Source organism: Aythya marila (assembly GCF_965140915.1).
Source record: "Aythya marila genome assembly, chromosome: 19".
In the NCBI taxonomy this organism is placed as follows: domain Eukaryota; kingdom Metazoa; phylum Chordata; class Aves; order Anseriformes; family Anatidae; genus Aythya; species Aythya marila.
Genome location: NC_139060.1, coordinates 7,064,581 through 7,092,529, shown reverse-complemented (window position 1 = coordinate 7,092,529; position 27,949 = coordinate 7,064,581). Strand labels below are relative to the sequence as shown.

Sequence of the window (27,949 nt, the reverse complement as noted above, 5' to 3'; positions counted from 1 at the left end):
CTTGAAGCTTCATCTGTTCTGGGGCGGTGGGTTCTCTGTACACAGATTTTGGAACCACCACTGCAGAAATTTCCCTGTATTGCATCTGAAAAGAGTCTCTGAAAGTGGGGTCCCATGAATGCACTGTTTTTTCAGAACAGACTAGAAAATCGTAGGACTCCTTCTGGCCTTAAGTCTATGAATAAACAGAACTGCCCTCTCTCACATGTCACTAGCAGCGATGCCACAGCAGCCCAGCTTGACAATTTTGTGCTGATTCAGATCAGAGATGTAGAACTGAACGTTTTGCCATCTTTTTGTCAGCTCTGAGGGCTATGGAGGACAAAACCACAAAAAAAAAAAAAAAAGCCCAAATTGTGTATTTCAGATCATGTGAAATAGAAGACAAGCTTAGCAAGCTGATGTTTTGTGTATAGCTCTTTTTTAAAGAACAGAAATCCTTTTAAAAAACTCCTAAACTGGATCTGCTTCAGCCCAATGCTCTTTTTGTGCAAGACTTCTGTGACACATCGGAAAGGGAAAGACAAAGCAAATAAGAATTTAAAATTCTTCTGTATCGTGTAGCCTTTACAGTTTGAGAAGCAGCTAAATAACACCGGATTTTTTTTTAAAGCAGCATCTCTGTGACTTCTGTGTGGTTAGAACAGCTGAGAACACCTGCCTGCAGGTGGGAGGGGGCCACAATATTCCCAACAAATCTTCCTGAAGTCACAGGTGTGGTAAGATCAACCAATAAATACAGCCTCTGTACCACAGCTCCTTAGAGTGGGAGGAAGAACAGACATTGTACCAGATATTTTCATGCAACTGTATTCATTACTTATGCAGAAGAAGAGATATTTCAGGGAAACAGAGCTGAACCATGAGTGACAAGGTATCTTTCCAGAGCGCAGGGTGCAGGAAAATTGCACTGAGGTTGACAGGTTTTTAATGTAGAGTCTCTATTTCACTGAATTACTGCATGTTGGCATTTCAAAAGTACAAGATGACCTATTTATTAGCTGTGAATCAAACAGAAATTACATGCTAGAAAATAAAAAAGTTGTATGTTTCTTCCAGCTGGTAAGATGCTTATCCTACGGAAATAACATATACATAAAAGAAAACCTGCAAACAAAGGATCATCAATCACAAGGCACTAAATTTAATGTTGTAGGACCTATATCCATCTTGTAACACTGCAATCATATGTGCTTGTTTCCTTACATGTGATGTACTATTAAATGTATGTATGTCATAATACTTTAAAATTCACTATCCTCGCTCCGCTTAGGCTCCTATCAGCTTCTTCCCTTTTGTAGAGGAAAACAGTGGCTTGGAAACTTGGTTTCAACAGTAATGAGCATCACAGAGCAACACAAAATGGCTTGCTGAGATGAAGCTTCCCTTATTCCTAGCTGACCTCTCCAAGCAAGTCCCCTCTCCGTGTACAGGCTGGGGTCAGACGTCCCCAGTCTGAGGATGCCAGATTGTCCAAGGCAGAGGCACTCCTGTCTCTCGGTACATGCAGCACACCTTTTAACTCTCAGAAATCCTAGCCAAGCTCAAACAAGAGCTGCCCAATATCACTGGTAGTGTGGAACACAGCAAATTAGGAAATAGGAATGTAATTGCTGTGACAAGCAGCAATGAGCTGTTTTATACTCTATGAAGCATCTGCCTTGCTGTAGCCCTTCATCTCCCAAATCCAGTCATCGTGGAAAACACAGCCACGATTCATTGATATAGAGGAGCCCCTACAGCACGTGGAAAAGGCAGGTGAATGTCACCCATCTAATGTCTCTCAGTCAAACATGGATATGATTTTACTGCCCAGGTAAATCTACACAACCCTCCTGGAAATGTAATCAGTTTTCATTTGATGATAATGCCGTATTTCACTATTTCAGCAGAGGTGGCATTATCCCATGGCTTCCAGTCAATCCTGTAGGTCAGCCATGACAAGTGGATCTCAGAGCCCCAGGGCAGCAAGTCTTTCACATTCCACCATCAGGAAAGCAGCTGTTGCTCAGAGAAAAGCGTTTGGTTTGCTGCTGTCTTAAAAATGTAACAGGCACAGCTGGTCCCAGGGCTTGTCTATGATCATGTAAAATAGTTGAAATTTACTCACAGCTTCCGATACAGGGAAACCACAGGTTTCTTTTATGAAAAAGCTGTAAATCAATATACCATAGGCACTAAGCACTGTATATTATGCCCAAGTCTGAGCTTGAAAAGTGGCGTCCTATCTTGGCCCCCCTTTTCCTTCCCACTTACAAGCACATAGTGCCAGAACTTCATGTAGAAGGTAACCGACTACTGAAATAAATGCTAGAAATTGCCCAGGCCACACAGAAGGAGCATTACCATGAGGCAGAGGCAAAAAGAAGAGGAAGAGGTGCCAAAAGAACCTAAGGAGCAACCATGCACTTGGCCAGAGAAGCAAACAGCCGATCTGAAGGAAAACCCTTACAAAGCACAGCTTATCATTTGAAAAGGAGTTCAGGTTTCACTGGGAGCTTCATGCATGATCTGAACAAACACCCGGGGAAAAAAGAAACAAGCTGCAGATCTTTGGATTTGGCAACTAACATTCAAGTGAAGGTGGGATGTGTTCCTGCCTTCTCTTCCCTCGTAGAGTGTTTATGTAAACACTCTAAGGAATAAGTTGCAGGAACATGCGTCCAAGCCCAAACCTGAAGCAATATTAAGTATCACTTTGTGAATGTATTTCTTAGCTCTTTTAGCTCAAAGTAAATAATTCTATTCACTCTATGTATTACAACCTTCAACACAAGAGCTAATCTCTACACAAAGGTGGCCAACACATGGAATATGAAAGGATGGAGAATCATTCGAGACATAGAAACGCATGCAATTACTACAAGTATGCAAGAGTATAGAAGTAACAGTCTGAAGTAGAGATCGGTGCACATCACCAGCTGTCTGTGAAGACAGAAATCTGCAGTGTCACAGCAAGAAAGTGGCCTCATTTCCTTCCTTAGACAATCCCTCTCATTCCCCCACTCTCTGTAGCAGCAGCACAAAGTCTTGGTGTCTGACTGTGTGGCCTGGATGTTGTTTTCCCGATCAGAGCAGCAGGCTTTGCAGGGAAGATGAAATGATTGCTGACTCTTTTCTTCTCATTAAGTTTGTTTATGTTGTGGACCATTGAGGTTTTTCTGGCTTTGTCTCCTGTACTCTTGCTTTGAGAATCCCCAGCATTCATAAAAGCGAAGCCAGCTAAACCTCCACAATTCTTACATTGCTTAGGAAATCCAGTGTGATTTGTTATCACGTATGCATCATTGTCTTTTTAAAAACAAACTGGAAAGCACAAATTGGCTGTGTAGAAAGGAGATTACTGCTAGGTCTCTCCTTAGACCTGGCATTTACCATACCCAAAGCCATTCTGGTCCAGCAGCCTCCTTTCAGCCAGAATCAGGGGTCCAGTACACTTGGCCCAGAGCACCAAACATCCCAACTTTATCATAACCTAATAAGCATTTGACTCCTGTCCTGAGAAGAGCAATGAGCAATAACCTCCCCATACAATTATTGTTTGTTATTCCATCCATCCAAGTAGCAAGGAAGGGGAGGATGCCGTTAAGAACTGCTGGTCCGGCTAAATACCCCAGGAGGAAATGAAGGGAAGGAAAAATATCACAAAATTCCAGCTGGCTTGTCTGAAACCCATTAGCAGAGGCACGTGGAGAACTTCATAACTGTATTTTTGGCTGCACCACTTTGCCCTTCTGGGACTGCAAAACAGCATCTTTCACCAACCTTAAATTCCCTTCAGCCCTGCAATTAACCATCACCACAAGGATAGATGTATTCTATCAATACAATTTTCACACTTGTCACTATAGTAGCTGCTTCCCCAGAATAGCTGGATAAAAAGTATTTAAAATGCACATTGGTTCAAGTATATTTAAAATAGAAGCAGGGCAGTTATTTCACATCTACACATTCATTTGTTCAGAGTTAACGTATAGGATCTTCTGGAAGAAAAAAATTCAATACATTTAAAATATTTAATTGACCACTTGGTATTATTCCAGTCCCTCTGTGTTGAATCCTGAATGGCAAAACTTAACATGATTCTTTTTTCCTTGAATTATCCTCCTGCTCTTGCATATATACAAGCTATGTGCTGTAATGCAAGACTCATACATTCGTCTTTGTAATTTATCTCATTTCCTTTGGAATGGTGTCCCTCAGTGGCTCAGAGAAAGTGGAGCGGTTGTTTTAATAGATTTGAGTTTTATCTGCCTCTCTATTTGCAGCAGGGCATAATAATAATAAATTATGATACTAATAAGTAGGTTGTGCAGAATGGACTACAGTGGTACCACTTCCCTCCCCCTCCAAAAAAGTAATTTATGGGTACATTCTTGTGACTTTAGGGGTGTAATAAATTATCAGGGTTCGTTTTTCCATCCAATTTGAGGCAGTGCAGCTGTGTTTTGCAAGCAATAAACTCTCTTGTTGTATTTCTTAGCTAAGCACTGAAAAACACAGTGTGATTTTTTTTCCCTCCCTTCCCAATTATGGTTGCAACGCCTGGTAGCTTCTCTGTAGTTAAGGGTTTGCCAGTGCTTCTCTATTATAAACCTCTATTTCCAAGAGCCTATAACTTTGCTCTTTTAAATCAGAGTGCTAGAACTTGGTGTACATCTCTGTCAATCTATACGATTTTTTTAACCAAAGAAAAAGAAGACAAGATCTTTAAGGAGCCCATACTGTAGCCATGTACAAAAGTCAGAGGCACACAAATATGAGCGGCTGGTAATGCTTGGATACCTCTTCAGCTCTTGAAAAGCCCATGAGTGCCTCTTATTTTGGACACATCTCAGGGTTGTATTTTTGTCTGTAATCAATTATATTTTTGACTTTGGACAAGAAGGGTAGCACTGCGTGCCACTTTGCTGCTGGAGGTGATCAGCCACTTGCAGAATTTCCCTCCTGAAAGGTGATGCCCTCCACGTGTGCTGACCCATAGGCTCAGCATGCTGAAAATAGGGAAAGTTTAAAGAAACAGCACAGGGGCCCCTTCCCAAGCACCAGCTTGCAGTCTTTGCAAGTAGCCAACCACGTTGACCAAAACACAGTCACAGGGTCTCTGAATTCAGGCAAGGGTTAAGAGCCTTTGTAGACCAGGTTCCCTTTCCCAGTCCCTACCCTGTCTGCATTCAGCCTGATGTGAGCAAGGGTCAAACAATGCAGGGAAAAAAAAAAAATAGTGAGAATATACAACACTAGAACTGCACCATCTCTTTACAGCAACCTTGGAGACCCAGGGCTGGAAAGTAAAGTACACATTCAGCTCTGCCAGAAAATAGGATTTTCATTCCCTTCTACAAAACTTTACTGAACAGAAAATTGATTTTCCAGTAAGACTTTTTAGAGGTACAGTTGCATCCTGTTTGCGTCGTGCAGGCACTGCTCTGCAATAGGGCACCAAATGCCTTCCAGCACAAGTGAGTGAACCAAGACTGGAGTAGATATCTGGAGCAGATATTCTGGGTTTCTAAGGTGCTCTCCAGAGGGCATCACACCAGGAAAAAAGCAGCTTGCAGCCCCTTTGTGCAGCCTGCTGTTCCAGCCTGCCACATCAGGCCTTACCGCACTGCTAGGCTAATGCTTCTGCTAAAGCAGCCTTCTACGTGATCAGCAATTAAGCTGTGAAGTCAGCCCCTTAATATTATGTTAACATAGTTCAGTATATTAAATGTAAAACAAGTCATAATTTTTAAAGGTACCTTGGCTTACTGAGTTTAAATGAAGGCAGCAGTAGGACTATCACAGCCATATGCAAATCATCTGCATTTTAAAGCTAACAATAGATTTTGCTTTATTGTTTTGGCATTTAACGAGTGGGAAAATAATAAATTAAGCCACATGGGGAATCCCTGGTGCTTTTACAAACTGAAGCAGTGCCCATTTGGAGAAAGAAATTTCCCCATTTTTCTCCCTAGCTGCATTTCTCTTAACCCACCACCTTATTAAAGCTTATAGGGCAAAATTCTCCTCTCATATTCCTCTGGCAGCTCTTAGTCCACATTCAGCTCTCCCTACCTTCCTGGCTGTCTTTCATCTTGCGAGCTCTCTCTGCAGACAGGGAACAGAAGAAGAGTAAAGACTGGCTAGGCCATAGGGAGTCAGAAGAAAGATGTTGGCAGAGTTTTAGGATGGTTACAATAGCTGTTAGAGCACGGACAGCTTTTTCTGCCTGTTGTAACTGGGAATGCAGTCTGCAGCTACCAATGCAAGGTCTAGGGAAGATGCAGCTGCATTATAGACTCTGGTCACAGAAAGACAGGATCCAGGCAGTGAAAAAAAGACTTCAGCATCTGCCTGGTGTGCCACTGTGCCAGGCACCAGCTACAACACAAGAATGGGCCTCACAGCTCAGTGAAGCATTTGCTTGCGGCTGCGTAGCCAAAAGGTGGAAGGGAACAAATGTCTTAATAAGATGACCTCTGGTTTGAAATATTTTTGAGGATGGTGTTAAATTGCATCACAGGGGGGTGTGAGCAAAAAAAATCAAGAGCAGTATTTTCATGTTAACTCACTCAGCTTTTACCAATCAGAGCCTTGAGCCAAAAGTCAGTCTCAGCTGTGTGGACGTTGGTCATCTCATGCTGATTTAATGGGCCAGTGCTGAACTTGCAAATAGCAGCATTTAGCTCACTTATCGGTAGTCATGAAGTGTAGCTGAAAGCAGATCACATCATGGATGTTCACTCCTAAACTCCATCCTAGGCATTTCTTTTCCAGGCCATGTTTTTGCAAGTCACTAAAAGGAAAATACACCACCTCATTGCCCGTGCCATTCCTGGGTGAACAAGTGCAGTTTCCCTGTGCAGAGCAGTCACACTAGCACATTTAATACGTGCTTGCTTCCTCTTATCTGAGAGAAGTATCAATTATACATGGCCATGAACTTATCCTTGCAGCTGCTTTCCCCCAGGAACAGTTTTACCAGCACCAAAGGATACAACAGAAATCAGGAACCAAGATAAACCAGCCAGCCTAAAGTTAACACGATGCTGCAGCATTAACTGGCAGCAGAAATTTGCCACAGAAGGTGAAAACAAAACAAACACTAGGAACATAGAGAAAATACTTTGAATGGAAACCTGCAAACCTCCTAAGTTTTGAGCATACCTAAGGACAATTCAGCAGCTTCCATCTCCTGGCTCTGTACAGCCTTTTACAAAAGCCTCTGCAGTCTTACCACACACGTCTGTTTTCCACCAAATCTGGTTTTTGGCTTATTCAGTGCATTTCATCTACTGTGTGTAACGTTTTCACATATACGCATCATGTGCAGAAATTGTAGGTATAAGGTTCGTGCAGCACTTCATATATTAAGTGCTGCACAAATACTAAGGATTATGGTTGTTTTCATAATAATTCTCCACCACTGCCTGTGTCTGAAGTCAGGGATGTCTGGTGGCTGAAGCAGACAAGCAGAACGCACGCAAAAGCCCAATTAGCCTCCTATCTCAAAAGCTCTTACAAACACTAATGCATTAATCATTGTAAAACTAGGATGAGCATGGGTCTGTACTCCTGGCTCAATTCAGACAGGATGCTACTTGACTGATACTGAGAATTACACTTGAAATCTCATCTGTTTATCCCCAGTGCGCAGCAGAGGAAACCAAAACAAAGGCTGAGCACCTTACTGGCTGCCCCAGTCCCAGCCCACGATGTCCCTTTGTAAAACCCAGCTCAGGATCAAGCGCATCCCAGGCTGAGGTCCAGCCAAACATCAATTCCCCAGGCGGTGCTTTCTAACCTCTTAGAAAATCCAGAGACTGATCAAAACATAGAAGGTCTAAAAATGACTAGACATGGAAGGGCTAAACAGCAAGACGTGCTTGGTTCTGTAAGAGACGCACAAATACACAAAAGTAAGCTGGCTCCAGGAAGACCTAGTCAGATTACTTGAATGGCTCTTAAAAAAATGGATTAAAATACAGATTCCCCTATTATTTTTCAATAATAGAAGCGCAGCACAGAACAACTCACTAGTGCCACAAACTAGTTTTTCATTTCTGTTTTTGTTTCATGCCTCAATATCTTCTTCCAGCTGCTCATGTCTCCTTTTCCTTCTCCTCACTTTGATCTATTAGTTTTCCACAGAAATGGGGTTTATAAATCATTGTAATGCAGCCCTGGGAAAGACGGTGCTTAGTGCAGGGAGAAATACATTGCAGCTAACAGCCACGGCAGGGAGGAAAACTCTCACCTCGTAGTGGGGCTTTGGCGACAGGTTACTGATGGCGCTGGGTTATTTTATGTCTGCATTCGTGCCATCAGGGGCAAGGCCGCAGGGAGCGCTGCCTGTACCCCCTCTGCAATATTTCAAGCTTCCTTCTGCAGGCAAAAACAAACTGCTCAGGGGCTCACAAGGGAAGGGGGGGGGGAGGAAAAATTGCCAGCAGAAGGGGAGGGAAGGCAGGACAGGTGGGATGGATCACTTATTTCCTGCTTTTGCACCACTGCATTTTTATTTTTTTTTTAAGACACTAACACTCCGCAAAGATGCAGATTTCATGGAAGTTTCACCTATTGGCAGCAGCAGCAAGATCCATCTCTCCCATGAACATTTCCACCCCTCGGTGCCAAAGCTTTTGTGTTTCCAGTTTGCACTGGACAACTTTGTTGCTGGAGGCCCATGCTCATGGCCAACCCCAGCATCACCATGCATTGAGGACGAGTAACACCACAGGATCCCTTTCTGGTGCTGCCCCAACTTGAACCCCATGAGAACCAGTACCGCCACACCATCTTATGGCAAAGTCATTTTGTATTTGAGCCTTAAGGATTGGGCTTCATTTTCTAGACAGGCTTTTAAATGTTGGCTGTATCAATTAAAAAAAATATATATATATCAAGTATAAAGCTGAGAGCAGTGCAAGGCTGGGCAGCAGGTCATCGAGCAATCTCAAAACAGCCCTACCAGGTCATGTTGGTCGAAGGGCTGCTGTAGTATTTGTGGCACGACACCAAAGCCAGCCTGGGGTGAAAGCCTGAGCATCCCCCCAGCAAGGGGAGGTGCCCTCCCAGGAACAAGCATTAGTCCTAAATGCAGAACATCCAACATTAACTATGGCCAGAGAGACTAACCTCTGCCAGCAGAGATTTAGGTACTTATCTCCTGCCCTGGGGTGCAGGATGGATTACAGGAACCTATTGCCAGCCCTGTTTGATTAGGGAGGAAATCTTCATAACCTCCTAAGAGCAGCACAATCACGCACAAGCTAGGAGCTCTTTTAAGCACTTGCTGTGTTTTTAGGATCACCAGCTCCTAATAAGACCACCCCAGGCAGACACACCATCCTTTAGTTTTGAAAGCACACAAAAGAGACACCATGCTGGAATCTTACCTATATCTTTAACAAAGCATTACCCCCTCCTCACCCTCTTCCCCATAATTGCCTTGTTATTGTCATTGGTGCCATTGTTCATTGGCTCGGCCGTAGAGAGGCCCGAGGGAGCAGTTCTGCCTTAGCTAAACCAATATCTCCTGCAATAACCCCCTGCAGTTTCCCCTTTGCTATCCCATGTTGAATAAATCCTCCATCTCTGTTTGCTGAATGATCATAAAGATATGATTGAAGTTTCAGATTTACGGTTTCCTCCGAATTGAGGAGCAACTCCAATAATGCCAGAGCCTGTTTGCTGACTGCTTCTGACAGGATATACGTAAAAGGAGATTTGTAAGAGCAGAAACACAAATGCAGATATTAAAGCGGGGCATTTTCTAGCCACACAGCAGACTCCTGCAGTCGCACGTGGGGGCTGAATTCTCACACACTTGCAGAGCATCCCCCCATGCAGGGACCTCGCCGCCACTCACAGGCACCCTGCAAGACAGGGTGTGCGCACAATATTTTACTCTAACAGCAAATCTGTCTCCAGTAGCCACTCAAGGGACCCACAAGAATCGGTTGCCTAGTAAAGGAGCATCCTAACTAAACATCTAACACAGTTGTACTGGAAACTACTCTAAAGTTGTTCTCTCCCACCCTTCAGCAACTGTATATTAAGACAGTCCTTACTGACAGCTTTCTAAATATCTCGAGTTCTCTCCTGACTGCGTTAGCACAATCATCTGGATGCTCTTTGGGGAGCACCAAAAAACCCTCTTGCTCCTCTGGGAGAACATCCCAGCCATTTCTTCCAATTAAAGCACCAGCAACCAAAACAGCAGCCAAAGCGACATTCTGCTTTCAGGGAAAGACAACTGCCTAGTGAGGACAGTGCTGTCAGTTACCCTTTTTGGCAAAAGCCTCAAAGAACCAGGGATTCTGGTGCACGGTTGTCAGCCTTGAGGCAGGAATGGTTACTGCCTTCATCTTCTTCAAGGTGCTGTTGCTTTGGCTTAGTGTTGAAACCCTCCTTCTTCCCCACCACCCCTTCCCAGCAGCATTTCATGAGCTCTCTCTGTCACACAGCTGTATGCCAAGAATTGCACATCGTGGGGCACAGCAGTACTCAAATTCAGGTTAGTAGTTGTATTTATGACTAAAACACCACTAAAAAAGAATTGAAGTTTGTGACTTTGGCACAGAAATCTGCACAGACCATCCCAAGTACATTCTCCACGGCCCTGTGGCCATAGCAGATTTTCTTTTCCCTGATTCACAGCCATTTATGCTCATTCTCATTTCAACACAAACCTATAAAGCTTCCAGTGTGACGCAGTCCTAAATTAAATGCATTTTAACATCCCTATATAACAAGGGAGTCTTTGCTCTTTTAAATTAACACGTGTAGCTGGGAAGGGACCTTCCTTAGGAAATTTATTCCACTTTATTTGGAGACAGACAACCCCACCTCATTCCACCTTCTCTGAGAGCAAAGATTATTTTGTGTTATAATGAGGAATTTGTAATAACGAGAGCATTGTGCGTTACACTAGCTACGAAGCTAACAACAGAAAAGAAGAGAAGACTTCTGTGAACGGCAGTGTTTGTGTGATGTATGGTAATATTTTTCCTCAGTGCATTACAAAAGAAAAGCAAGATAAAAATATCTTCCATTTTCTCCCTAATTTGTAGTTTTCTGGTGTTAGCAAGGCTTATAAGACACATGCTCCCAATTAGCTGCTCCTCTTAATTTAAATGCTTCATAAATTATCTCCTGCGCTTGTGGATTATCACTTCATAATGCGAGTTAGCATTTAAATAAATAGCTGCGATGTAGGAAATTAGAGAGGTTTACAGTCTGAGGCAGCAGCATAATGAAGGGAAATACCACAGCAGCTGAACAGGGGTTGGGAGAGATGTGATGAGACAGATTTTTGCCTTTACCTTTTAGCAGCCAAATTTGGACTGCAGCAGTGAAAATATGGGTCAGAACTCCAGCAGAGCAGGATCCTTTTGTAATGGCTGAGTAAGAAGGGAACATAGAGAATTCTTAAGCACATAAAACATCTGATTTAGCAAATACGGTGCAATTATGAAGTGAATTTTCAGAGCCAACTCTTTCTTGCCTCACAAGAGTAGCCCCTTTGAAAGTAATTGGGCTACTTGTGTACATTGCCTGAGCCACATCTGACCCCTTATGTTGCAGCCTTGCAAAAAAGTACGGGATTGAGAACAACAGAGCAGAGCTGAGATCGTGTTGAGAAGCTTTGGCGGGGAAAGCAGTCAAGGAATCAGATATAGAATTAAAGGGAATTTTGTGAAAATCCATATATATATATATACGTATGTATTTCGAAGATGAACACTAATTTGTAAACCAAACAACTCTTGCCACATTTTCAGTGCCATTGATAAGACCAGCCCATGGGCAACAATAACTCCTTAACCAGCAGCAAATTCCCAGTGCTGCCTGCTTCAGCCTAGTTTAACTATTATTGTCATAAATGGAGAAAATTAGGAATCTGGGCAAGAAAAAAAACTCATGACAACTCCTTAGGGCACTAAGGCTCTCACCAGCATTTGCTGGTCTTGCCTTTGGTGTCACTGCTTTTCCTGCCACAAGAGAAAACTCTGGCCAAGATCCTACCAGCAGCCGATCACACTTGACTGCCATTGACTTCATTGGGAGCTGAAGACCTTGAGGCGCTTGTGGGCTCAGGACCCTCTGGTATTCGTCATGCAGAGAGCCCAAGGTTGAACGCTGCAGCTCTTGGGGAAGTTGAGCTATTACAGCTCCCTGCCTGCTCACACGCAAGTCCCAATGTGTCAGAATCACGGGTATTTTTTCAAAAACATATGAAAATCATAGAAGCCTTGACAGCCTTGACCAAAGTCCAGCCTTAGGCAGGAGTAAAGTTATTAGCTACCTTATTTCCCAGAGAAAGAGTCTGACACATTAGAATTTCACAGTAACTGGCTGTAAGTGTAATGGGCAGGGTGTGATTTTGCTCACTAGGTTTTGCGGTTTAATTTCAGCATGTTGAATACATTTTGCTGTAGGACAGAGCAAATGACTTGGGCAGATTCTTGCAGTAGCACAAGACCCTCCGTGCTTAATAGGAGTTCTGTCTAACTGACAGCACAATTTGGGTCTTCATTGTATTTAATATACTTCAAGAGTGGGGGGTCAAATTGTCTCATCATCTACATCCGTACAACCCTGCTAATCCCAGGAGACCCGTGGAGCCGAAGCTCAGGACAACTTGTAACTGACTCAATTTTCTCTGCTTAGCACTTTTAAGCTAATTTTTTTCTAACAATGCGCCCAAAATGCTCTTGGTTACAATTCACATTCTTCCCAAGTCAACAGGACCGAACACGGGGAACTGAAAATTGTTTTAAGGAGATTTGTGCCAGGATCCCAGGGACATACTGGTCGAGTCTGCAGTCACCACTCTGACAAGACACAGTTCGCGCTGCAAAGAGTTTGGGTCAGCAGAACAACATCTGTTTGATCCTCTGATTTTCTATGTGAGCATGCAACGTTTAGAAAGCGAAGGGGCGCATCCCACTCCAACCAAAATCTGAAAGTTTACAGGAGCTCTTCTTGATTTAAAGTTTCCAGGCAATAAAAAGCAACGTGGGCCAAACTGTACCCATGCTCACAACGGCTCTGCCTTTGGGGCATATTTGCTTCTTTATTACCTTCACTGTCTTCTGCACTAAACAGTGGATGGGCACAAGTGCTACTGCTGTGCTTAGAGCCTGATAAGTCCCTATTTTGCTGCAGAACGAGGACACAAACCATCTCTTCACTCCCAGCTGCAAGTGCCTTTCAGGTCTCAGAAAAGCCAAGCAAATGTTTTGGGCACTGTAGACAGGAGATAGGGCTGGAAAAGCCAAGGACTCATCCCTTCAGTGAGATGGTGCCACTTTTTACTGAATCACCTTTTTTTCTAAAAGGCCATTTTAAATAATAAAATTGGAAGCTGCTGCATATATCTTTCCAACTGATCTACTAATCATATTTCTTCAAATTTTATATCCCTGACCCTTGTAAAGGGATTGCAAGGAAGGCGTTTTTTAAGCTGCATTTTAATAAGTCAATATGAAAGCTCAAAATTATTTAAAGCTTCTTAAATAGGATTATATTTGATTTCTTATGGGAATACTGGGGGATAGTCTAGTAAAGACATTCTGTCCTGCTGAGGTTTTATTACATTAAAGAAACAGCATCCTTTTTTTTTAAACAGCAAGAACTTTTACCTATTCTCTAATGAAAATGGAGATTATTCTGTACATGAGGTGACAAGGTGGGAAGTTCCTGCATCTATGATCAGAGATTAGAGTTTCTCCTTCAGTGAAAGCAGATTCCTAAAACCAAGGGTTTGCCCAAATTTTACAAGTTGTCTGTTAGTCTGAAATACTTCAATATTTTGTCCTGGGTGGAACCACAAGTACATTAACTTCAGACAAATTCTGCTGTGAAGTGAAAGGTAGCTCTCAAGGCAGCCAACATCTCATTTGCAGCCAGGGATTAAATTTGGTCCTAAGATCAGATATCTATGCCACAGAGGAACTATGCTGCTATACTTGGAATTTAGCCATGTTTGTTCTGCTACAGAAGGCCCAGAGTCAAACTCTCATTTGCATTCAACTCCTTTAATGTGGATGCTACTCTGGCAGCACTTTGCCTAATATGCTCAATAGAAACCAAAGAAATGCAGGAGAAAAAAAAAATTAAAGCTACCTGTATGGAGTTGAAGGAACAGCTTCACTAAGTTGAGTTGTGCTGGACAAACTCAAACATCTGGCCTTGAGAACATAAAGGGATTTTTTCTCAGAGTAGCAGATGGGGAGGCTTATGGAATAGATATTACTAAGGAGAAAGCAGAGAAAAGGTCGTAACTGATTGAAGGGGAAGGAAAGTTTTCATTTAACATGCCATCCCATCTCTTTAACATTTACAGGATGTTCTCTCAGCCAAATCACCCAAATGCTGTTCTCATCTAAACCCCAGTGCTCCCACTAAAGCCAACAGAACCTGAGCAAAAGCGTTCTCTGCCAGAATTTGATCTCAGTTACCATACAAAGATCTCCAAGGCTGTGGTCCTGCAGGAAGAGACAACCCAGCTACATCCTTTCCATCCACTGTCTGGAGGCCCCACATCTCTCTGGAAAGTCAAATGCAAAGAGGGTAAAATAGGTTAATAAGAAAAAAAAAAAAAAAAAAAAAAAAAAAAAGCTATGTGCCACTCACTGCTCTGCCCACATTCTCCCCAGAGCTCCCAGAACTGCTGCCATGCTGGAGACAAAATTACTCTGCTGGTTTTCCCACCCTGATCCATCTGTACACACCATCTTCATCATCTCAGACTTCTCTCACCATTCAGCTGCTGCAGGGCCAGCCCGTGCCAGGTGACAGAGCAAAACCTTTCCTGCACCAAACCTCTGTGCTGTGCTCCCCACACATGCTCACATCCATCTCAGGCTCATTCCTCCTCATAGAGAGGAGTGGTAGCTGTAGCTCAGGATATCAGGTACAGGTAAGATCTCAATCTAGCAATAACCAGGAGCTGCACCCATCTTCGCTTAGCCCAAATAATGCATCCTTCCTGCCAGCAGCTTTTGTCTTATGACTACAGAGCACGTTGCTTCTTTGGGGCTTGCAAGCAAGCAGAGGCTGATGTGAACTTCACAAGCGGTGACACCCACTGCAGAAACACGTATGCTTCTTTGACCTTCAGCGCTGGCGTGAAACCTTACACAGACACAAATTTGTCTTTAAGTCAGGAGCAGATTTAATAGAGCAGGAGAAGATCGTTTTCAATATTTCCATCTCAATTACAGTCAAACACCTCAGCAAGTCTCAGCCTTTGGGGCTGTACCTGGGCTGCCTGCTCCCAGCGTTGAGACTGTCAGCAGAATCAGCAGAAATAGCACAACTGGGCAAGGTGGCGGTGATTTATCAGTGCTGAAGTAATTCATACTGACACAGACGCACTGAGGAAGAGCTCAGGGTCCAGTAGGTGCCCCCAAAGACCCCAGAATTATATTGTGCCACACACCAAAAGTGGCAGACCTGGGATCTCACTCCCTAGCAAAGAGGATGCTTTTTTTCCAGAACCATTTTCAAGTAGCAGAAAGAAGCAACCCTGTTACAGAGAAAGAAAATTTTAGCATTTTTCATACCCTACTGTTAAAACTATCCCCCTAACAGCACCTTGTATTCTAACTCAAGCAGCGACTAGTGCTCAGAGTCCCAGAATTGGGGGGCAAACAGGATTTTTCAGGGGGAAACCTAGAAGGTGAATACGCCCATGGAGACAAGTGAAAGTATTGTGCACGCAAATACTTTTATATCTGTCTGGCCCTTTAAAACCAAAATGATAGAGTTCATTTGCATTTAGATCTCTTTGGCTCCCTCTTTTCATCTAAAGACAAATCCTCACAAAGGCTGCTTAATTAGACCAAATTAGATTTCCACCTAGTGGCTTGTCATTCATTAGGAAACGCTGTTCTTTTTTTCTATTTTGGTAATTATAGGCTGGTCTCACAGTGTTCACTTCAGGCTCAAAGTATGACTAGCATTCATGATTTTGTGCAGATGAGAGGAAAATTATTCAGTCGCATCAAGTCTGCCCATTTTACAAGTTGGATAAAGATCATCGCCGGAGTCTTTTATGTAATGGGGTATACTCTTCCTTAAGTCTTTAATGATTAATTGTAATAGCACATCTCATGGCAATTTTCAAGACAAAGCAAACTACAAACAGATCACATGTAAAGATACTGTACCAGAGAGCGGGTGTCTTTCCTCAGATCTGTTCTTCTGTATCAGGAACCCTCACGGACAACCCTTAGTTTTTGGTGATTCCACCCCACCGGGCTGGGTCCTGCCCTTGAGCAGGGGAGCAAAAGAAGAGGGGATGGGGCCGGCTGGTGTTGTGTGGGTAAAACCCTGGGGTGGCAGTACCCACTTCAGCCCCTTTGTGCCACTGGTGCCTAACCCAGCATGGGGACACCTGTGTCCCATCCGTCCTCGCAAGCTCCTGCTGCCAGCCTTGGGAAAAACAGTTTCTGGAGGGGAAAATCTTTCACATTTAGACCAGAGACAAGAAGGTTTCTGTCTAATAAGGCTGGTGCTCCCAGTGTGGATCGCTCAGGAGCACAGATTAATGCACACTGCATGTGTAGATGTATTCTGGATTAGCAGCATCTCTACCCTATCTGGAGTACTTGTAGTGAAAGGAGTCTTGATATCAGATCCCTGAGCTTCACCCCCAGATGATTCCAATTAAAGCATTTTGCCCAAGCATTGCCCTTTTCTCTGGAAGGCCCACACACCATTGTGGGAGACTAATAATTTGGTCTCCCCCTCTGAACACAAGGCACCAGCCACAGTCCTGTTCTCCCCAGTCCAAGCTCCATCCCCTCTGCTGTCAGGCATGGGCACATTAATCCCCTGCCTCAGTTTCCCCAGCTACTACGGCAGGATTATTGCTCAGTAGCACATTCTGGAGTTTAATAAATCAGGGCCAGATCTTGTGGTCCTTCATCAATCACAACTTCCTTTGACTTTGACCTTTAATGTTTATGAAAAGCTTCGAAGATAAGTGCCGACTTATTATTAATAATCTTCTTGGGAGTGGAAGTTACAGGCGGTTAGCGGCATGCCACCCAGCAGCCACCAGCCCCTGCTAGGATTTCTTCTGCACTAACAAATGCAGATTTTCACATGTTTTTAATATTCTTATTTTCCCAACCATTTCTGAGAGAGATGGAAAATAAGTTTTTTTTCCCCTCCACCTTTAAAAAACTGATCAAATTTGCCTTTCTCAAAACACTGAACATTCCCTTTCTCATCTACCTAAACCTGATGTTGAGTTACTGTCCCCCAGAGGCTTTCAGTAGCTCAGTTCTGATGTATCCCTGCACTTTGTAGCTCACTGCCTTCTTAGAGTGTAATCAAACATCAAGCTAAGTAGCAAATAAATCTCCCGATCTCATAAGCTGCACAGCAAGATCATGTAAATGCAAATGAAGGGCTTGATTTCAAGCTGTCGCGGGGGGAAGGAGGGAAAAATGCTGGGCCTTGTCACCGCAATCACTTCACTCTGCAAGTGCAGTAAATCTGCAATAATAATAGTAATGGCAGCGTGACGGGAGGCTTTACTGTACAAGGGGGTATAATGAAAAGTGGAACAGAAGGTAGGGAAGGAAGCAAGGCCTGGTGGGTTGAAAATGCACCGGTATAGGGTTTGCAGGCATCCGCAGGACAGAGCCATGGAGGAGGGACAGGGCAGCCCTGGATGAACTGGAGCAGAAGGGATTCATGGATCTGCCCAGCATCCCCTCCCAGCAAAGGGCTGGGTGAGATGCAGGGATTAAAAATCCACGTCTGCATCTCTTGCTGTACCCCTCTGTACGGAGACAGGTGTCTCACCCCTCTCAGAGTCTCAGTCATCTGTAGAAAATTAATGAAGTGTGTTGACGATCATAAATACCAGAGGACAAAACACGAGGCTTGCAACAAAACCTGTAATCCTTAAAATTGTTGTCCTTTGCTGCACCTTTGCAACTCACCTGCCTTTTGCAAAGGGACTCATTTTCAAGCCCTCCTTTTCCTCTGCAGAAATGTTTTCCAATACCATTAAACACTCAAATCTGAGACTGCATTAATCAAAGCCTACACAAGAAGGGCCAGAGAGCTTGATGCACCCAGCACTGCTCTTCAGCCAAGCAGGGCATCCCACTGCCCAAACACCAGCACCGCACTGCAGCCAGGCTGGGAGCAGCACTCTCCAAGCACAAGACACACACCTGGTTCAAAAATGAAAATTACCCGGCTCAAGGGGAAAGGATGCACTAGCTGAGTCCTTAAAGACAGTTTTAGAGAGCAAACAAAGCCTCAGCACACATCTCTTGCAGCCCTGGGAGGTGGCGATCTCTGCAGGATATGCTGGGAATGCTCCAGGAGAAAGCCTGGAGTTGTCTTTTCTGAATGAGCTAGATAAACAGTATTTAAGATGCCTGGTTTTCCTCACTGAGGTCGTAAAGGGAGAAGACTTGCAGAAGGTACCCAGAGAAAATTAGGACCGCCTGGGATGCAGAGAGAGACGGTTTTAATTAGAGCCAAGAGGTGGGAAATAAGGCAGAGAAATGACATCTTAATGAGGTTTAATGAAGTTGTCTGCTGATGGGCACAGCTGTCAGACAGATCTGTATTCCAGCCAAGCAGCTTTGTGACAGTCTAAACCTGAACACAGCAAACAGTGCTGGAGCTGGGGAAGGAAAAAGGACCTTCTGCACCAACTTTGGCTGTCTCCCACCACTGCTCTGTGGCACAGCACACCGACACTGCCTGAGGACAAACAAATGGAACCAGCCTGTGAGGCTGCAGCAGCATTTTGCTAATTTATGAATGAGAGAGTAAGCTTTGATTACACTCAACAAGATTCATTCCTGCTACATCCTTCCCATTCTTTGCCTTTGTAGGTTAAAAAAAAAAAAAATCTTGGCATCATCAGTCCTCTGAGCCTATTGGTTTGCTTCAGTCACAGGTTCCCTCCACATTCAACATATTGGACCAGATTTTTTTCTTCTTTAATTAATTACCCAGCACCTTTGGCATTATTTATTCAGCACCACCCAATCATAAAAAAGAAACAGCATGCCTTAATTTTGCAATGGAGTAAATACCCAACTGTGTTAACTTCAGGTGCTGTGCAAAAGAGAACCTTTAAATGCTGTAATTTCTTCCGTTCTACACAGTTCTACGTTCAAAGGTCTGGAAGCCACTTCCCACAGATTACAAACCTCTCCTTTCCTGCAGTTTCTTAGAGATTTTCTCCCACCCTCAGCATAGTAGCAGATTTCTGGCCTCGCTTAGCTGATCCAGTATCAGAACATGACACCTTGAAACAGCTTTTCCTCGTGCCTCTGAAGAACACTGTACGATTTCTCTGGTACATCAGCGACAACCCACCTAAAAATAGCTCCTGTACAAATGTCTGTAAAAACAGGAGAAATAGATCAACAGTGAAAGCTCCTTTATCATTTTTGGCACCAGTTTATGCATTTTGTGTGAGCTCCCTAACTCACACGCAGCATGCACATATGGTTTAGCGCTGCCGTGTGATATTTCAATTGCAGTAGCACTAAAAGCCCACTCATTCCCATTGTGCTCAGCGCTGGACACATCTGCAAGGGACGGTCCCCTTCCCCTGCTGGAGGTTTGCAGGAGGTAGCCGGGGAGAAGCAACCACTTTATGCAGATTCTTTCAGGTAGCTCATTTGATTGCTTTCAAAAAGCTCATTACTAGTCTCTGCTTACATCAAAAGATCTGTAGGCTCATGCAGGGCAAGGAAGCTGATGGAGTTTAAGTCTATGCAAGTCCAGAAAACTCATTTTCTGGTGAACTTATGCTCCTGAAGTCACAGGGACACCACACCTAGTGGCGTCCCACTGCCTAGTATCACAGGCAGGTGGGTTTAATGGGACCAAGGTGAAGCATCTCCCTCGCAGACCTGGGAAGCAAACACCCAGATTTACCTGAAAGCCCTGGTATATGGCCTTGCAGGCACAGAGGATTTCATCCCAGTGATCTGAAACTGGCAAAGATGAGAGCCAATTTGCCAGGATCTGCAGCAGCAGAGCTGTTGCTGCAGCCTGGACAAGTCCCTGAAGCAGGCACCAGCTCACCCCTGGATACGCTGGTGAGGAGCCCAGTGCCCACAGCACGTTGTCTGCAGCCCCTGTGTGCTTTTAAGTCTTTGTGTAGCTGCACATAGAGGTGGGAGCTGAGAAATACCAAACAGACAACATACAAAAAAATGGCTCCAGGCAAAAAGCTGGAGGAATTATGAGCAACTTCTGGAGACCTCAGCACAAAGCCCTCTGGACAGGTGCCTGTTTGGGCAGGCATTTAGCCCTTGCTATTCAGGCAAAACAAGCTCAGTGAGAGCTTCACCTGAGCTGAGGGTGATGCAGAAAGAGCTCAAGCTGCACTGCAGCATTGTGCACAGCCAGTGAGTGCCCTTTATGGGGCACTGCAAAGGGGCCACCAGGCTGGCAGCAGCCAGGCGAACTGGGGATGGTCCAAGGCCCCAGCCAGGGTTTGTGCAAGGCTGGCTGGAAGCAGAATATAAATTTGGGTTTGGACAAAGTTCCTGTACAAGGAGCTCCAGTAGGCAGCTGCATCCCTTACCAGCTGTTGTCCAGCCTTGGCCTGCCATAGCGACGAGTTTGAAGTGTTTGAAGTGGATAATTTTCAGTTAAAATCTGTCCCTGCAGGAAGCACTGCATTTGATTCAACACCTCCTGATTCAGTGTTCACTCTGGAGCGTAATAACAGTCACTTCAATGCCAGCGTTCAATGATGCACTGGTGTGCAGCACTAGAGTAGTATTTCAACATTTCCATTTTCCCCAAAAGATCTGCCAACCCTGCTTCTGCAACCCTCCATCCTCCCCAACAGGCTTCCCATGGAAAATAACCTGTCCGAAGCACCCACGCCATGCCACAGGGCTGCACAGAGCTTGTCATCTGACCCTGCTGCAGCCTCCCCAGCAGGAACACAGCCCCAAGCTGCCAGGCTCTCACCCCTTCCCTCCTCCACCACCTCCCTTTCAAGCAGCAATAAGGTTTCAAGACACACACATCCTGCAGTGACTTCACCATGGAGATGGGAGGGTAAAGACAAAGGGGTGAAGGGAGGTCAGTTAATCCCACAGACAACACCAGGCTGGGGTACACATGGGCTGGGGAAGAGTTCATTTTAAAACTAAATAGAAATGAGGTTATTGAGCTCAAGTTCTCTTTTCTGTGCTATAAACCCCGGGATCTGCTCCCCCTTCATCTTCCTTATCCCACCCACAATATGCCTTGCGTCTTGATTATTCCCAGGCAGAAGTGGTTGTGTGACTGCATTTGGGGGAGTTTGTGCCAGCTTTCTAAGAAGATGAACAAGTTGGAAATGAAGCAACTTAAAGGAAAGTCAAGTCTAGCTGCAGTTTCCCCCTGTAGACATCACAGCTGGGCACCCAAGCCAAGAGAGAAATCAGCCAAACAAGAAGACTTCAAGTCCATGTATATTAAATCAAGAGCCCTATTTCCAGTAGGGCTAGGTCACTTTCTAACAGTGGTATGAACCTGTGTGAACTTCAGCATCCCTCATGTTTCAGCTGTGGTGAAGCCTCATGGCTGTGAGTCCTCCTTGCACTGTGGCACTCCCTTGTGTCCAGGCAGTGAGATCCCAACCCGTGCCAAGTGGAGCCAGAACCACTGCTGACACTCATGGTCATATTCTGTTACATATTTTTATTTTCAGGAGGTTTAGCTCATCAAACAAGGTCTTTATACTTCTCCTTTAACTTCATTCTTCTGCAGGCAGAACTGGGAAAGCCCCAGAGAAACTGCTATACCCTGCCAGGCTTTGATTTTGCATACGGGCTGTACATCGAAAGGACAGATGGAGGAGTCCCTGAAGGTATGACAACGCCACTAAAACATAGACCTGCAACGATGTCCTAATGCTAATAGGGGCTCTCCTTCCCAGTGCTCCTCATTACTTCTCGCCAAGCTGGAGGTGAAGAAATCCAACATTCACCCACTTTCATTAATATCACAACAAATGCTTGGTGACCACTAACATTTCCCTAGCATCTTGGAAACTTTTATAGGATCACACAGAGCCCAAACAGAAAAGGGTACGGCATCTGCAAAGGGCAATACATGTGGCTACATAACTCAGAAGAGCTCTTACACTCTCAGATTATTTCCCCCATGAAATCAGACTTGCTGAGCAAGTCAGGGTGGAGAGTGAAAAGACAGCTAATTCAGATGGGGTTGGTCCCCAACTGAAAATAATTGGGGCAAGGTGTGTTGAAGGTCACAGCACAGTGAAGCTGTGGCAAAAATGCATACAAGCCACACAAGGCCCTCACGTGCAATGCATAAAGCTTGCATCAGCCTGCTTCCCCAAACAGAAGCTCACCCTAATCTTTTTCTTTGCTTCATGTCTTCTTCCATCTCCAGCAATAGGCCACTGGAACACAATAAAGCCCAGGACTGGTTTAACTCGGAATATGCCCCGGGACTTCATCACCATGAACCGCGGTGCTCTGAAGGCCGGTTATACCACAGCCCGTGAATTTAACTTGTACTACAAGGCCAAGGACATACAGCGCAAAGACGATGAATACAGTCGCTTCAAGAAATCTCCTCCCAAAGTACCTGCAGACATGACTTACGGCATGCCAGCACGGTAAGGGGCAAGAATTGGGGCCCTTCTCAGAACTATCCCTTTCTACTCTCTCATCTGCATCTTCCCCTGGCTCTCAGCCAGTACAGTCCACAAAAGAGAAGTGTCTTGAACCTGGACATGCAGCAAATGAATCATAGCATCACTTCTGTGTTTTGCCACCTGATTCCACCTACATGTCACAAACAGCTACCTGAATCTAGTCTGTATGCCACAGCACATCCGCATTTTACCTCTGGCACCGAGTGCTTGGAACCATTTAAAAATATTTTCAATGCCGGTCCTTTGACTTTAAAGGAGTGCAGAGATCTGCAAGCCAGAATAATTGCCTCCCCAGGTCAGAAAGTGATACTGAGTCAGAGAAAAAAGCATTTCTGTGTGTTCATACTCTGTTGCAATTAAGGATCAGTTCAAGTTCTTTATTCCACTCTCTCCCATGTGTTTGTTCACCACACCCTGCATCATCAGGCAGAAACTTCCAGTAAGTCAGAATGAACACAAAGCAGCTTTTCCCTCCTCTCCCTTCTGCTTCCAGGGGCTTTTTTTAGCACAGCCCAAGGGCTGCTCCCCCAGCAAGCCCTCTAGCAGGGCAGAAGCCTACCCATTCCTGCTTTGCAGCACAGTGGGATGTTTAAAGCTTCACACTGAGTTGGGTTGCAGTGCAGTGTCTTAAAAGATTTTTAAGAAGCACCTAGCATACACGAGCCCCACCTGAGGTTCAAAGAGAGAGTATTTAGAAGTGGTAAAAGTGACCCATTTATCATATCCCTCACATACCAGCTCCCAGCTATCTGCCATGCTGATTTCTCCTGAGTAGTTGTGAACAGGGCAGTCTGCAGGGGAGAACATCAGCACCTTGCTAAGGCTGCCTGCCCGTCCTCTACAGCAGCACAGGGGAGGCTGGAGGGCACATGGTGGTCTGGAAAAGCCAGCATAAGCCCAATGCAAACAAGCACTAAAACCTCTGAAAAGAACTCCAAAGCAGCCCTGATGCTGCTGGAGCACAGTTTTCTTGCTCTGTACAGGTCTGGACTAGACATTAGGTTTCATTTTAAGAGCTGGATAATAATCACTACCAGAAAAATAACAGCTACAAATTCTAGAGAAAAGACATGATGAACGGCACTGTGTATTTTACATGATAGTAAATGGGCTTTGCATATGCAAATTGAATGGATTTTAAAATGGTATTTAATGACAATTTTCGTAGCAGACATTAACATTAATTGCATCAAAATGAAAATGCAGCATTAGCTTGCTGTTAGCTGCAAATGCCCCAGCTATAAAGCTTTATCTTTATCAGTATCAGCCCTCACCAATGTGACAGGGCTGCTCTGTAAATTGCAGGCAAAAGGGCTTTTATGTTGGAAAAGTATCCCCCAACGTAGACCAAAATCAACATCAATTTTGCTTTATTTCTTCATAAACGGAGGTTAAATGGCTGCCTACAAGAAGTCTAGGCACGTTTCAAAAGTTTTAAGGAAAATCTGCAGACCCCACAACAGCAGAAGTAGTGGGAAAGGGCTTTTAATTTAAAGTTATTATTGTACAACTTGTCTTCTCCTTAATAGCTACCTTTTATGCAGACTGATTGTATTTATCCCTTTACTTTAAAAGCACGTTATAGACAAAATCAAATTACTAGGATTACCAAGGAGTTGTTACAGCCATTTGGGTAAAAGTGGGGAATTTAACTCAGTTTTCATGACTGGCAAGTTAAAGACAGCCGCATGGGTGAGTGCTCTCCAGCCCAGGTCTGTTCCTAGTCACAGCGGACCAGTTTTAACACGATGCTCCCTGTTAAAAATGACATGCTTGTCAATGGATTTAAGTTGTTTCTGCTTTTGGACTCTAAGCCCTGCATAACTGGGTTCTTAGTGCTCCTAATTAGGAACGCATTTGCTGTAAGCTAAGTGCTTGTCTGGGGGCAGAAGGGGAGAGAACAGTAGCAGGCAGTCCCTTTCCATGACTCCAAGAACTTACTTGCCTCTAAAAGCATCCACTTTGCTGCAACTGAGATCTTTATCAAAGTTTTTTCTCCGAGAACAGAGCCTGCATGGTGTTCCCCTGCTCAAGGCACAGCACAAATGGTACAGCCAAGGAGCTACAGTGCCTTCCCATTGCACTGAATTCATCTGTACTGATCACTGCAATGCTCTGGGACAATCCCCAGAGCTCTGTGAGCCTCCCAAAGTGCCGATGCAAACCCTCCCCATCTGCACCCAGAGCCTCGGTGCAGCTTCTTTGGGCAGCTGGCATCATTCCTCTGGTCCCTTCCCAGGCCCTAGGCTGCAGTGCTAAAGGCACCTGAAGTGTCCTAAAGACACCAAGGTCAGGAGTTGTCCCCAGGCTCACAAGTACAAGCTCTCCTGGATCATCCCAAATAGAAAAGAACACAGATAAATGCTGGGTTTGCTATTAGTGCCTTATTAATCACATCCTGGCCCTGCTGCTCCCTCTAGCACAGCAGATCACTTATGCCTTCATTTCTCGTTCATGGTGGATGTGTGCTGCACAGGGCATTTCACAAGGCAGCCTCACAGACACTGGTGTGAGTTTTCTGAAGCTCCAGGGCCTTTTTCCTTCCACAATATATTTACTTTCAAAGGTCACCCGTGCCCCCTCTCTATTAATTCCCCGGGGGCATCTTCCAGGGGAGAGAAGCAGCTCTGCTTTTTTGCTGATTCCCCCCATTCTCTCCCTCCCTCTTCCCAGAGAGGTGTTTGCTACGAATCATGTGGCCAGCTTTGTTGTGAGAGTCATAAAAAGGACATTTTTCATCTCTCCTTTTTCCTGCTCTCGCTTCCTCTCTCTCTCAGTATCAGACAAAGATTTATTCCCTCCCTGATGCCTGTGGCATGCGGAGCTGGGAGGGGTCAGGGGAGGCACTGATGGGACGATAATAGATAATACAGTGGTTCCCCAGGGTCTTGTCCAGCTCCGTAACCGATCCATCAGCAGGCAGCACTCGTGCCAAGGTCAACAGTAACGAGGATGTGGTAGGGTCCCAGCCTCCCCCATGGGGCACCCTCTGGTTGGGCTCCTCTGATTCATGCTCCAGCTTCTGATCTCTACAAGAGCTGCCTTGTGCAAGCCACAATTTGCAAGAGTGTGTGCCCACTGGGCCCAGGCACTGCAGTAATGACCACACTGCAGTGCGAGCACACTCAGCTTTACCTGCCTCAGTCCTCATCCCTGCTGCAAACAGGTCTACAGATTTTCTTTCAAGGAAAATACTCAGAGTTTGTAGTACCTCCCCCAGGCGGCCAACCCATCCCATCCCATCCACACAGGCTCTTTGTGCATGGCAAGTTACACAGCTGAAAGAAGCCTGCTATTTAGGGCTGCTGATCTCCGGGACCCAGTTCCTCTCTCCTTCCATTTAAAGTAACCCCACACAGTGCTACATGCAGGTGTGTTCAATCCCCATCCTCCTTGTGTAATGACCTTGTGTACAAAAGGGAGAATGCAAGGCACTGAGGGGCCTGAGTCTTGATGAGACTGGAACTAAGGACACAAAGGATCTGTGAAGACCTCCAGGATCATCGCTGGTGCCAATACAGCTTGGTATTCAGATGCATTTGGAAACTCCCAAAAGAGTCCCAAGCCCATATTTAGCCTCCTAACCACCTTCTGTCATTGAAGTTTACCATGCACTGAAATTAGCAGGTAGTAAATCATCATTCTTGGAACTAGAAACAAGCACAAATATATGGATGCTGTCTACAGCTAGATTTTGATTTACACAAGGTCACACTAGGAGTCTGAAGGCAAAACCCACTAGCACACAGTTGGTAGCCCAAGCACAAGTTTTATCCCCAGGAGCTAAAGACATTACAGCAGCACAGAGTACATCCTCAGTATGATCACAGACTAACATTTCCAGGGCTGATCTTAATGAAAAGTTTTCATTTGCTTCTCTTTCACTAATGCAAGTTTGCTAATTCTGCCTTCTACATCCCTGATCGTGTTCCTGGGCACAAGGACTGCACAGACGTGCCTTTCTCTGCCATCCCACACCTGTACCTCCTTCAAACCCTGCATGGCCATAACCCTGCCTCAGACATGCTGCCATCCACTTGGCAGTTGGCCTGTAGGTTGGGCTGACCTTGGGTGTGCTGGCAGGATTTCCCTGGCACTCTGTCATCCCCACGTCTCCTGCCGGGTCCCCCCTACTGCCTGCCTTCGCTTCAATCGTCCCTTTCCTGAATTTCACGTTCCGTTTTCCTTCTAACTTCATCTCCGCCCATCACTCTACCTCTCATTCTCTAACACTGGTCTTAGTCCTTGAGCAGCTGCTTTCACCATGCTTCTGCAGACTCACCTCTGAAGCATTTGTTCACTGCAGTCTCTCCTCTACAAACTGTTACAACTGGCCAAAGGCTTTGGTTTTCCAGCACCTCCTCTTTTCTTTGTATCGTTTGCAGTTGTCCTAATGCGCTGCTGACAATCGTCTCACTGGCCTTTAACAGCTCAGCTGTTACATTGGCTTCTCCTGCAGCTTCCTGGCTTAACTGATTGCTCTGTCCTTATCTTTCACCTTCCCCAAAAAGGGAGCTTTCAGTGTTCATACTTGTGCTTTGCAAATGGCTTTTCCACCCAAAGCATCCATGATGTTTGCACACAGCCAAAACAAAGTGCAAAAGGCTGCCCAAATGCTGTTTTGATATTTCCAGCAACTCTTTGGCACAGAGAGTGCTTTAGTAAATTTATTTTTGAAACACTTAAAGAACATTTCAGGCCATTAGTATACGGCCCAGGAAGAAGGGAGAAGTAAAAAAAAAAAAAAAAAAGTCCAGCTGTAAAGAAACTATGCTGAAGAGTAGAGGGCGTTCCATGAAAAAAAAAAAAAAGGGAAAGCTGGACAGGCAAGAAAGAAAGATTACAGGAAGCCCACACTTGATCCATGATCATTGGAAGCAGAACAAATGTGTGTAAAGCCACAAGGCCCCCAAAAGACTGGGGCAAACCAAAGTTTGAGAGAAAAAAATCAGACACAAGAGCTATAAAAATATTACATAGAGACTGGAACCACCATGAAGATAAAAACATACAGCCAAGTTAAAAAAAAAATAGGTCTCCCATCAGTTCAGATAATTGCACATCCTATCCAGCTCCACAGCAAAAGACACTTTGTGCCTCTGCCACCATCCTCGTGTTGCTAAGATAAGAATTTCTATTTCAAGAATCGTTCCCTTGTATTGGACACGCAGCAGGCTGGCTGTGTTCACATCGCTGCACGTGTATCGCTACTGCATAGCTCCCAACCATGTCTGCCTGGAGTGCACTGCCTTGTGCCAGGTGGGCAAAGCTCTG

General features: G+C 44.8%; 1 protein-coding gene across 1 annotated transcript in view; it reads left to right on the top strand.

The window, feature by feature from the left end:
• The window catches only part of CFAP77 (cilia and flagella associated protein 77), a 60,458-nt gene that overhangs the window by 14,038 nt on the left and 18,471 nt on the right, over positions 1-27,949 (top strand). Inside the window, exons 2-3 of the mRNA XM_082775928.1 lie at positions 21,760-21,859; positions 22,408-22,636. Coding sequence (XP_082632054.1) covers positions 21,760-21,859; positions 22,408-22,636 — 329 coding nt within the window. The remainder of the gene's footprint in view (positions 1-21,759; positions 21,860-22,407; positions 22,637-27,949) is intronic.